Consider the following 12,005-nt stretch of genomic DNA (forward strand, 5'->3'; position numbering starts at 1 on the left):
TCGAATGGGCCTTAGGAGGGCATTTGAACACAAAGTCTTGTGAGCAATTTGTATCTACAAGCATTCGAACAAGCTCTGGAGGCGTTCAGATGCAAATTTCGAAAAGCATTCACACCTGTATGGCATTTTGAGGGCATTCGAATGGGTATGCAGACGTTCGAACGCCCCGTGAGATTTCACTAACTTTATTCAGCCCTATAAATATTATTTTGGAGTTTTAGGGCTTGGATGTCTAGGTAAACATTTATGAGGGTGAGCCACCACTGTATTGAGAGTGATTAGAGTTGTTAAACTCTTTATAATTTAGAGATTTGTATAGTGGAGAAGATTGTTTTACCCGTGAATTTAGACACATTATCAAACTATGTAAATCTTGTCTCCCTCTCTCGCTATTATCTCTATTGTTTCTATTTCGTGATTACTTACATTAGGGTGTCTAATACATAATTAGGAGTTGTTTATTACTATTCCATCACTATTAGCACTATATTAGAGTTTTTCCCAAATTTGTATTGGTTTTGTCATTACTATTATATTTGGTGAATTTGGGGGTAAATGTTTTGGTTTCGCTTCCTTCAACCATTGAGCTATTTGCACAACACTATCTACAATTTACAATCCAACAATAAATGGCCTACGTTATCTCGCCTTGATTTGTTTAAGGCTAAGCCTAGAACTTGATTAGTTTATCTTATTTCTTAATTTTAATTTTTCAAAATTAAACTTAGATAAATAAAAAAAAATAGTTATTAAACCAGATTAGGACCCTCTAAATTAATCCAGGGGTTCCTAAATTCAAAGACTTAATTTTTCCTAAAATTTATCCCTCTCGTAGATGTTGCTTATCCGGCGCGCATCGGTTCTCCTTGTTGAGGTAATCAAACTAATCATCATCTATTATCTGAACATCTTAGGAGTTGGCCTTTAGAATCTGAGTGGTCGTTTTACCCTTTGATGTCAAAAGGTGCTAAATTAAAATATTAAAAAGTATAAATATTAAATAAACCAACATTTTTATAGGAATAAAATAGATCCAAATTGTAATATTTTGCTATTTAAATAATATACCAGAATGGATTCACATCGCTCTTCTTTATAATAATTAATATATCTACCAATTTACTCTAAAATATTATGAAATATATGAAAGATGAAATATTTTAATATTATTAATATTTGATAATTTTATAAGATGATATATATTTTCAATTTATAATATTTTTTATATAATTGTAGAATATATTAATTTAGAAGGGTTTAAGGTTATCCTATGAAGAATTTAATATAAATAGTTAATTCATTAACCAAACAATAGATTTACTATTAGTACATCGGCTATTAATGAATTAGTAATTCCATTTGATTCATCCTGATTCGATCCCATTCATACATCCAAACAGGCCCTAAATTACTCTCCTTCCAGACGCTCGAATGCTAAATCGACCTTCATTTTTACTACGATCATAGGATTTATGGGTTCCTATACATCAATTACTGTGCCCAATAAAACCACAAGAAAGATATCAACCCACATCACTATGCTCTCAGCTGTTGGCTCTGTTCATGTCCTATAACATTCAATCTTAATTCTTCTATCATCCGGTGACATATGGTACTTGATACAAAGAAGCTTTAATCTTCCTAAAGAACCACATAAAGCAAATTTAACAATGAAACAATGATACCATAAACATTGCATCAAATAACTCAATAGGAATTTAACTAAGAAATGCTTGGAAAAAAGTCTATCACCAACCATGTATTATGTAAAAATTATACAAATTGCTCATCTATCTTCCAGATTCTATATTTAGTACAGCTTTCTTATCTAAGCTGTAATAGCTAGTGGTTACATTCTCAGGATAGTTTGATGATCCCTCAAGTAAGCTTTCCACCTCTGGATTATGTTGTGCCCAAGGATGTTTCTCGACTTTCTGTAACCTATCAAGCTCCTCTGCTACTTCCTTCATTGTTGGCCTTTCTTCTGCTATGATATTTAAGCATGCCACTGCTAGCTCAGCAAATTCCTTAATCAACTCCATGTCTTCTTCACTGATAATTTGGTCGTTTAGAAGTTCATGGAGTCGACCCGCCTTCATAGCAGATATGAAATTTGATGAGAGGCTTCTCTCTTCCTCCGGTGCTGCAAAATTAAATGCTTTTTTGCCGGTAAGGAGTTCCAAGAGAACCACACCAAAGCTATAAACATCACTTTTATTCGTTAGGATGCTTGTTAGCATGTACTCTGGGTCTAGATAACCACAAGTCCCTTGAACCAACGTGACGAACTGGGTTTCATCCATTGGAGCTATCATCGAAGCTCCAAAATCCGACACCTTTGCCATGTAATTCTCATCCAAGAGAATGTTAGAAGGCTTGACATCTCCGTGAATTATTGGCGGCGATGCTGATGAATGTAAGTAACTGAGCGCTTCTGCCGACTCGTGAGCAATCCTTAGACGAGTTTTCAATGATATATGGGGTGTATTGTTCTTGCCATGGATAAGCTGATACAGGGTACCATTAGGGACAAACTCATAAACCAGCATGGGAACTTCCACCTCCAAGCAACAACCGAGAAGCTTGACCACATTCTTGTGGTTGATCTGGGAGAGAATTAACATCTCCTTTCCTAATTCCTTCATTTGGCTGTCGTTGATCACCCTAGATCTTTTTATGGCTACTACCCTATTGTTTTTGAGAGTACCCTTGTGGACAGTGCCACAACCTCCGCGACCAAGAATGGTACTGTCGTCAAACTTATTCGTCGCCTCTTCTAGCTCTTTCTTGGTAAATATCTTAAAGGACATGGGTTGCTTCGACTTTATCTCTTCATACAACAGCCATCCACCGTGCCGTCTAAAATATTCCTCTTTGACTTGCTTTAGTTTTCTTCTTTCTCTTATAAAGTAGAAGCAGAAAACTAGCAGTAGTAGTATAACAACACCGGCACTAATGCCTGCGTGTAGACACCAAACCCAATTAATGTAAGGTTAACATTAACTAATGCAAGTTTTGATGTGTAAAGAGTTAGCTGCTGATATATCATATACCTATAGCTACCGGCTCTGTGGGTGAACGTTTTGGGTTGGGATAACATTTCCCATTGAGAGAAGGATCACCGTATTCCCCTGGTGGGCATGAACATGAGAAATTCCCTGGTGTATTGCTGCAAATTCCAGAGCATGGATAGTTATCCTTGTCGGCACACTCATCTATATCTGCGATAAAAAAGAAAGCTAATTAAGATAACCGATTTAATTACCTAATCATAAAAGGAGAGGGAGAGATGAAGAAAGAGAACCTTGGCATCCTCCAAGTAGATAAGGATTCCCTCGATACCCGTCGGAACAATTGCAAAGATAACCAGGGCCATTGGTTGAGTTGATGCATCTACTGTTCTCACTTAGGCATGCATAGGAGGTCATGTTGAGCTTGGCTATCTCGCATGTTTCGTTACCAATGGCCCAATCAATAGCCATCGGCGCATACCCATCATACAACTCGCGGGTGGTGATGTACGAGCTCTTGAACTCGAACCAACCCTCCTCTGCGAGAACCGCGTAGCTACAGGCGCTAAAGTTCCATACGTTGAGACTGCTGAATCTTCTGTCGAACCAGACCTTGTAGTAGCTGATCCCCTTCGGGATGGCGGTCTGGCAGCACCCGATGCCGGCGCATGAGCCGTTCACGAGGCTCTCGGGGGTCTGGCACACCGACACGCACCCGCTCTGGTAGCTGTTCACCTTGTTTCTGATCCCGATGTACGCCAGGGTATCGCACCCAACCGTCGTGAACTTGTTGAGCGTGTAGGAGAACCGATACGGCGTCGAGCTCAGATTCCACATCCAGAATTTTAAGTTGGTGGTGGAGTTCTCCTTGATGTAGCATTGTCTGGATATGGGGTTGTTTATGCGAGCTTGGCCCGAGGAAAGTGAGATGTTGAGCACCTCTGCGTTGCTGAGGAAGGGCCTAAAGACGCCGCCGTTTGTTATGTTGCAGGTGAGCTTAAAGCCTCTCATAGAGCACTCAATTCCGATGCCAAAAGGATAGGGGATTCGGACGCCGCCGCACGTATCTTGGCAGCCCGGAAGTGCGACGGCTTCCGTGGATTCTGTCCGCCGAGGCATCAGCAGGAAGTGGAGCAGAAACAAGACCGCACCTAGGATGTGCCTGAATAATTTCTTGGTTGGATTTCTCTTGCTATGCTCCATGATCATCTCTATCCTCCGGAGGTGAAAGAAGGATAAGAATACCGTCACAACTACACAAGATACCAGGTTTTTAAATAATTTCATTTATCGATCGATTTTTTTTTTTTTTTATCATTCATGAGCCGAAGACTAGATATGGGCTGGACAAAGGACCAACCCTCCCTAGATACAGAGACATTTTAGGGCCCACCGAGCTTTTTAGCTATCTAGTCTAGGCTTCAAGCCAAATGCGTCGCCGAACAATTGCTTCGAATCAAACGCCGTCGAGACTTGCTCCAAGCTGTTTGCGTTGTCAAGTTGTTCTTCCAAGCTAACCGCACTGTCAAGCCATCAACCGAATCGAGTCAAGCCATCAAACTACCAACCACTAAATAATTTCTCCACAATATTATTTAGGGTTGGAGTTGAACTCATGACCTCCTTGGTTATGAGCAAAATACCTACCAACTCTACTAGAGTTGGTTGGTAAAGATGATCGATTGATCGATTGATCGATCGATCACGACTTCCACTAGACTAGCGTGAATTGACGTCCTCATTTGCAAGCGCAGATGCAGGAACTTCGTGCGGTCGGCTATTGGTTCGTTTTCAGTTGCGACTTGCCGTTACGTTCATGGATTTGATCTCCATTCGTGTCGCTGGTTAAATGCGAATCGCTCTTGTATAGGAATGGTTTAACACGGGGAAGTGTCACCTTAATTGAAATGGATTGTCCAACATTATAGGAGTAATAATTATTTAGGCTTCGACTTTTCAAAAGCAACAATGAAAATATAACGTGTTACCTGCCCGGCTTTAGGATCTCTAATCAACAACGAACAAGTGTTCTCTTTTCTTTCCAATTATTGGACTTGAACCTTTATATGTTGGAAAATCGAACCACTGGATTGAGATGATCACATCATATATAAATTATAATGACGTGGACGTATATTGTAAAGCAAATTGGGGTCTAAACTTTTGCACTTGCAAATAAAGGCCTAGCTTTAAAGTAGTTTAAATGCCTTTGGTAGATGCATGGTATTTTATAAGGCCTTGAGGGCCAAGTGTTGTTACTGGATGTCTTTGTGGAAGGATTTGGTGACCGAGTGTGTCACTAATTAAGTTTCAATAGGAATAGGACTGTGAATTATTTATCAAAAAAAAATAAGTCTATTGTTGGGCTGGGCTTTTCTGGCGTTTAAAGAAGTCCATTAAGAGTGGATTGCAGGATTGGGAGATTTGGATTCCCCTCGTTGCCTTCTTCCATGGCACCTATCCGCAATTTGCAATCACTTCCCCTTCCGGGAGCGCGAAAACCCTGAAAACCCTAAAAATCCCAACACACCCGTAGAATACTCCGTTAAGAAATGGCGACCGCGATCTCCAATGCCTTGATTTCCCCTAAAATTTATCCCTCCCGTAGATGTTGCTTCGCCGGCGCATCGGTTCTTGCCGCTCCATCTATCTTCTCGTTGAGGTAATCATCCTCCATTATCTGTTCGAATTTTTGTTAGTCTTTGGAATCTTAGTGCTGCTTTTACTCTTGATTGCAAAAGGTGTTCAACTTATCTAATTTTTGTGCATTTCCGTTCTTTGGTTGAGAAATGTGGCTTTTTACTATATATATATATTTTCGAATTTGAATTCGGCAGGTTCGGTCGGGTTCCCGCGAGACGCTATGGGCTGATTTGTAGAGCCACTTCTGCTGCTGGGAGCCCGCAAGCGAGTGAGGAGAACCCTTATGAGGTGAAGTGATTGTAACCTGAATTTTTCATCTGTTTGGAGTGCTGCTTCTAAATGGAAATTGCCGTGGTTTTATTAAATCTCCTTATCATGGTTCTTAGGTTCTTGGTGTCAGTCCAATAGAAGGGTTTGAGATGATGAAGGTGGCATACACGAGAAGGCGTAAGGATGCGGAAAGAAGGGGTGATGAAGCATATGTGGCCAAAGTAGGTTAAAGGGCTTCTTTCATTTTCTTTGAGTCATAATTAGTTCTTAAAATGCTCATCTGGTTGTAAGATAGTAAATTTGAGTAGATATTTCTAATTCAAACACACTTTCTTTGTGGCAGTTAGAGAGGGCATATGACAAGATCATGATGTTGCAGCTGCAAAATCGAAAGAAGGGTGTTACATTTGGGTCATTTCAGGTTAGCCTCCATCCAATTCTCCTTCTCTCCTTATTAGAAACCACAACTTTACTCTATTTAAATTATGATATATGGGAAAAAAAATGTTTGCAATTCTACCTTTTCATATACTTTAGCATGTATTTCAAAATTATAAGCTTGAACTTTAAATGATAAATTGACAAATTGCTGGTATCCTAGCCTCTCTGGATTTTGACTGGCAAAGATGTTTTGGACTTTGATTGGACTCTTAGCCTATCGTATGCCTTGATAAAAGCCTGGTTTGAGGATCACTGAACAAGCACGACACGTAACACCAATATCTCACAGTATCAATCGGCCTAGCAGTTATTGAATTGAATGGGAATAGGCATATAGCCAGCAATCACCTATAGTCAGGACCTGAGAGGGGGTTCTCTCCTACCACTTGGATTTTTTTGTCTGCGAGTTTGTTTGAGCATATATTGATGAATTTACTCATGGTATGATATTAAATGTGTAGGACATGTTAGTATGTGACAATGCCTGATTCAAGATATCCAGTTCCTTAGTGTCTATATAAAGGATTGCTGGTGAAAGCTATATTTAGCTTTGAAACTTTCATCCTTTTAGGACTCATCCTTGTCTAGAAATTATGAAATTAGTTTCTTGAATATTGTGCTTCTTGAGAGATCTTATTGTTAACTTGGCTGTGTTGTTTTAGTTCCTTAGTATGTATTACACTAATTACTACAAAAGGCCTATATTTTGGATTGTATATTATAAATTGAAATTCTTTTTTAAAACTTGTTTTTCAACTTGTGTAGGCCATGAACCAAGAAAATTATCGCACTTTTATGTATTAGCTCCTTTTGATTTTTCAATATGTTGTCAATTTGATAGCAAAATATTATGATTTTATAGATTATTTTTCATTTTCTTTTCTCATCATTAGGTGTCAAAGGATATTAAGTATGCTGATAAGCAGCCGATAGTGCCATGGGGCCCAAGGTATTCCCTAAGTTTATGTTCAACATTAGCCAAGTGTTTTTGTCTTTAGACTGTAAATAGTTTTATATGTTTGTAGCTTACATATATGAAGTTGGCAAATATCATTATGAATACACAATATCCTGAATGACAATTGCACAACTGCTTATGCGGCCATGTAGATGGTGTCTCTGTTACCTTACGTAGATATAAATGACCAACTTGCATAAGATCTTAGAGATTTAATTGAGCGTTTACTTTATAGTTTTTTAAACCAGAATCTCTTACTATAGTTTAATAATGGTCCTTGGAATATGAGAATCTAATTTCCAGATATTTTATTATAGCTTATTCACTTATTACAAATAAAATTAGATTTTAAATATATTTATCATGAAACTCATATTTGCCCTCATAGACATTATGGATACATGTATTGTTCAACATGCTTTTAGTGAGGTCATAATCTAATTGATTCATCTATTTTGCTACCAAGTTCGTGAAACATGGGACGAGCTGCTTGGTTGTATTTCATTAACAATGTTTATAGTTACTGTTTTTTGTCATTATGATGGAGATGAGAATTTTATTTATATTGTATAGTTAAGTTCCATGATTAGCATTGTTTGAAGTCTCAGTTTCGGTTTGGGTTTCAGGGTAATTAACTAAAACAAAACATTTTGGTCAGTTTCATCTTATTGGGTTCATATTTTTTTAAATAAAATAATCTTCTTTATCATATTTTTTAGTACTTACAAAAAATACAAAATCTAATAATATTTAAGCAATGAGGTTGATATTGAGTCAAGTTGGATTCAAGTGACATCAAGCTTTGACTCTAAAACATAAATTGGAAACTCATTATTATGGTTGTTTCGGTTGGATGCTAGTTTTGGGGGAGAGTTTTGAATCGGATAGGATTGAAATGCGAAACATTTCTGCGAGATGTCTCGGTTTCGGACGAAACTTCAAACCATGATAATTAGTATAGTACGTACTTTTTTTTGCAAGTTGTATATGGTATCCAACTATCCATAATCAAACAATTAGTGTACATCTTATCTTTTGATCTGAGAAGTTCATGCACAATTATAAGAAACATTTTTTGTGTTTACTTGCATCCCAATTAGTGAGAGAGTAGGGGATGAGAAAATTTCATGCCTTACAATTGTAGTTAGAAGGGCCATGAGTGTCTCATTAGGGTCTTGGCTTTTTCTAGATTGACAGCATTGAGATAACGGTGATTAAGGTCTACACTAGCTATCATGGACAGAGCAAACTGCAAAATGATTTGGATATATTTTGTGATAGGACTACTTGATTGATATTTGTAGCACATTTTCTACTAAAACCTGAGGCAAAGCTTTCCATAACTTATGGATTTACTGTTTTTTATGGTATAGTTGTTTTGTGTTCTCCAGCATATCTAACTTTCCATGTGTATTGATTTGCAAGAAAAGAAAGAAAATCTATATTTTGTCATACCTATAACTTCGTTTGCTTGCAGATTCTCCAAGTCTAGCTTGCAGGATATGCGCATAAATATGGCAATATCAGCTGTATTTGTAAGATTTTTCCTTCATAATTTTGAAACAGGACACCTTTCTTTCATGCTTTACTTGTACTTCTTTCTTTTTGTGGACACCTTGATTGTGGGTTTTGCAAAAACCTGTTCATGATTTGATATGAATAACAATTTCTATACACACCATTATATGTGCCAATAGAAGAAAGAGGTTCAATGAAACATGCTTTAAAATTTATAATACAAAGTACCACAAAACGTTCCCATATTATGAACTGTGTATTGTTTCTTCATGCGAGTCTCTCAAACTTCCTGATTTTTCTTACAGCTGTATGTAAATATCATCTCAAGCTGAACATAATTTGGAGACTGAGGGGAAGATCTGAAATTCTTCTTATGTAGATTGTTGAAAGCAGTTTTCTGCTGTACATGCTGTGTCTTATCCTAATGTGCATTGGCTTAAAGTAAATTGATAACCATATTTCTGTGCTGTTCAATAATCATGAAAGAGCAGCTGATGTCTGTTGACTCTGTTCCTCGAGTGGAATTATAGAGATTTACAATTGCTATGCATGATGTATCTCCTTGCACTTTGTTGTTTTTAACATTATTGTAGTTCCTAGTTATGGGATAATTTCTTGGTTATTCCTTCTCTTTTTTTCCTTTCTTTTTCTTAGTCTAATCCTAAGGGCAATCTCAAATGCAGCTATAGAAGTTAAAAGTTTTCTTCTTTTGTAGATAACTATTCCTTCGTTATTGTATTAGGAATTTGCTCAACTCTACTCATTTCTGCAGACAGTATGGATTTTCATCAAACGAAGTGCTGAATGGAAGCCTATGCAGTTTCTAGCATTTGCTTTTTTCTATCGAATATTTGAGAAGCTGAAGTCTTTTGAACCAGCAGTTTCTCCCACTATAAATGTGAGTGAAATGTTTTAAACTTTTGTTCTCTAATCTTATTTTGCTTTGGTCATGAGCTGTTGACTGATAATTCTGTTGGAAACCTTCCTGCTGGCAATAAATTTTGTCTTTCTTTTGTGAACTATTAATGAGTTTATGTTCAAATTGAGGATGTCAAGAAGAAAAACGATCATAAGTAACTGCAGCTACTATCCGTAAACTTTCATCAAACTTATGAACCATCAACCATAGTCATGTAGGTTTTTAAAAGATAAGTTCAATCTCTTGAGGTTGAAGAAAGGAGTGGCCTGTTGATCAAGGAAAGCGAAAAGTGAGTCTTGCTTCTGTTTCTGGGTGTGGATCTGCTTCTTTGAGAAGATTCTTTAAATATCATCTACAGAATCGCAAACTGTTGTTAACCTAATCCTAAGTTCACAATGAATTGGTCTTAGAATCCCAGTTATAATGACGTCAGGCCAGAAAGTTGCTTGCCAGGAAAACTAGGTTGGTTGTGCAATAAATTTTTTACTCATTTTTGAAGCTTAGGCCATTCCACCTAGAGCAACGGCCTAGTCCTCTAGACATGGGAGTGCCTAGACAAAGTACCATTTTTTTCACTACTGTAGGTACCCTGCCATCACTTCTGTGGCAGACATGCCAAAAACCTGAATGAAGTTGCGTTGGCATATCTGCCAGTTCTGCATCATGGAAGTTTTTGAACAATAGAAGTGCTTCCTCATATTGGATTGTGTATTATCTTCACGTTCTTTTTTCAGATAACTATCTAAGTTACTTGGAAGTTTCTTTGACAATTTATTTGTACTTAAACTTAGCGAGTAGTGACATCTTCTGCCTCTTTGTTGCAGGAGTATGGTGAGGATGAAGGTCGGGGATTACGCATGGGAAAGCGGCTTCTGCGTTCGCTTTCTTTAGTGTTTGGGTGTATAGCTGTTTCATCCTTGGTATGTCAATAGGATATTCCTATGTACCACATCAACCAAGTCTCTAATAATAATGTCAATATTACCAGATCCAATACTAATGCTTTTTTCTAATGATACTACATTTGGTTTCCAGTTGTCTCATTTGGTCTGTTCTAATGATTCTGTTCAGGGTTATACAGGAGTACTCAACCTGATTGAGTTTCTTGGTCAGTACATTCCTCTCTTTCTTTACAACAACCAGGTAAAGTATTGGTGAATGTTTTTTCCTTTTACCTCATATAATGTCAAATACAGATGTTACACCCTTTGCTATACTTACCGATGAACCATTGTGGACTATGGATTGGATTCTAATTCATTTTGGATTTGTTCGTCTTAAATAACTGTGGGGACTAATAATCTAGCTGAGAGATTTTTCTGTGCTGTGCATATGTTTTGTTTGGTAAAGACAGAAGTGGAACACGAGAAAGCTATGGATGTTTTTGATCTCTTTGTTTTATGGAGTCCATCTAATAGTAGTAACTTGTGTCAGACATTAGCAACGAGAGGTGTTAGATTGTTTTCTCTTTATCTCTTTTATATTGTTTCAGATCATCTTTAGTTGTCTGAGAGAGCTTATGTGATCTGGTTGGTTTTTCACTCTGATAGTTGAAGTACTTTATAGTCAGGTTTCCCATTTTTGTTGGTCTTTTAATTCTTTTTCCAATTAAGTTTTGTTAGTGGCTTAATACAAGAAAATGGATTCCCCTTCAAGGGAAACACATTTGTTTTAAGCAGGAGAGAAATTTGTTACATTACATGGTACTGCTGTGGAGTCAAAAACCCTATAATCATGTAGTCTAATGGTTTGTCTGCTTGACTGTGCAGGAGCTGATTGTTACCACGACGACATCCGTCCTGCTCTATGTCATGGCTTCTTACTACAGATGATGACTGACATTGGCCAAGTTCTCTACAGGCTATGTACCTTTGGAATTCTATTGTTCATAGATGCTCTATATATCCGGCATCATTTACAGGAAGAGGTAGTACCTTCATTACATTGGAGGATTGCCGATCTTGGGTTTCACTAGATCTGAAAATTAAATACTTTCTGGATGCATAGTCTATGTTTTGCATCACATTTTTTGAGTGGTAGTAGAGAGTGGGGAGGCTTCTTATTTCTACTTGTGCTCTAGCTGATGATCTCATAGTGCTAGTAAAGGACTTGAAGGATGAAGACAATTTTTGCTCCGAAATAGCTTTTGCTTTTTTGAATCTTCTGCATTGGGCCATCGATGCATTATGAGAATTATCTGAAATAATACTTTACGTTCCAGGTAATCAACTGAAGAATTTGTTAA

At 37.4% G+C, this 12,005-nt stretch overlaps 2 protein-coding genes across 2 annotated transcripts; one reads left to right on the forward strand and one right to left on the reverse strand.

Annotated features, from left to right (window-relative positions):
* Window positions 1-1,730: 1,730 nt before the first annotated feature.
* On the reverse strand, window positions 1,731-4,265 carry LOC140784179 (putative wall-associated receptor kinase-like 16). The gene is made up of 3 exons (XM_073131426.1): window positions 3,305-4,265; window positions 3,054-3,221; window positions 1,731-2,959 (listed from the first exon to the last, which is right to left on the reverse strand). The coding sequence occupies exons 1-3, from the start codon at window positions 4,218-4,220 to the stop codon at window positions 1,791-1,793; spliced, it is 2,253 nt and encodes a 750-aa protein (XP_072987527.1). The 5' UTR covers window positions 4,221-4,265; the 3' UTR covers window positions 1,731-1,790.
* LOC140784180 (protein CHLOROPLAST J-LIKE DOMAIN 1, chloroplastic) lies at window positions 3,985-11,900 on the forward strand. The gene is made up of 10 exons (XM_073131427.1): window positions 3,985-5,673; window positions 5,849-5,942; window positions 6,041-6,145; window positions 6,268-6,345; window positions 7,259-7,314; window positions 8,801-8,858; window positions 9,614-9,739; window positions 10,585-10,680; window positions 10,832-10,903; window positions 11,530-11,900. Exons 1-10 carry the CDS (start codon window positions 5,564-5,566, stop codon window positions 11,590-11,592), a joined length of 858 nt encoding a protein of 285 aa, XP_072987528.1. The 5' UTR covers window positions 3,985-5,563; the 3' UTR covers window positions 11,593-11,900.
* Window positions 11,901-12,005: the final 105 nt, after the last annotated feature.

Source organism: Typha latifolia, chromosome 3 (assembly GCF_019914945.1).
Source record: "Typha latifolia isolate L0001 chromosome 3, TyphaL0001v2, whole genome shotgun sequence".
NCBI lineage: Eukaryota > Viridiplantae > Streptophyta > Magnoliopsida > Poales > Typhaceae > Typha > Typha latifolia.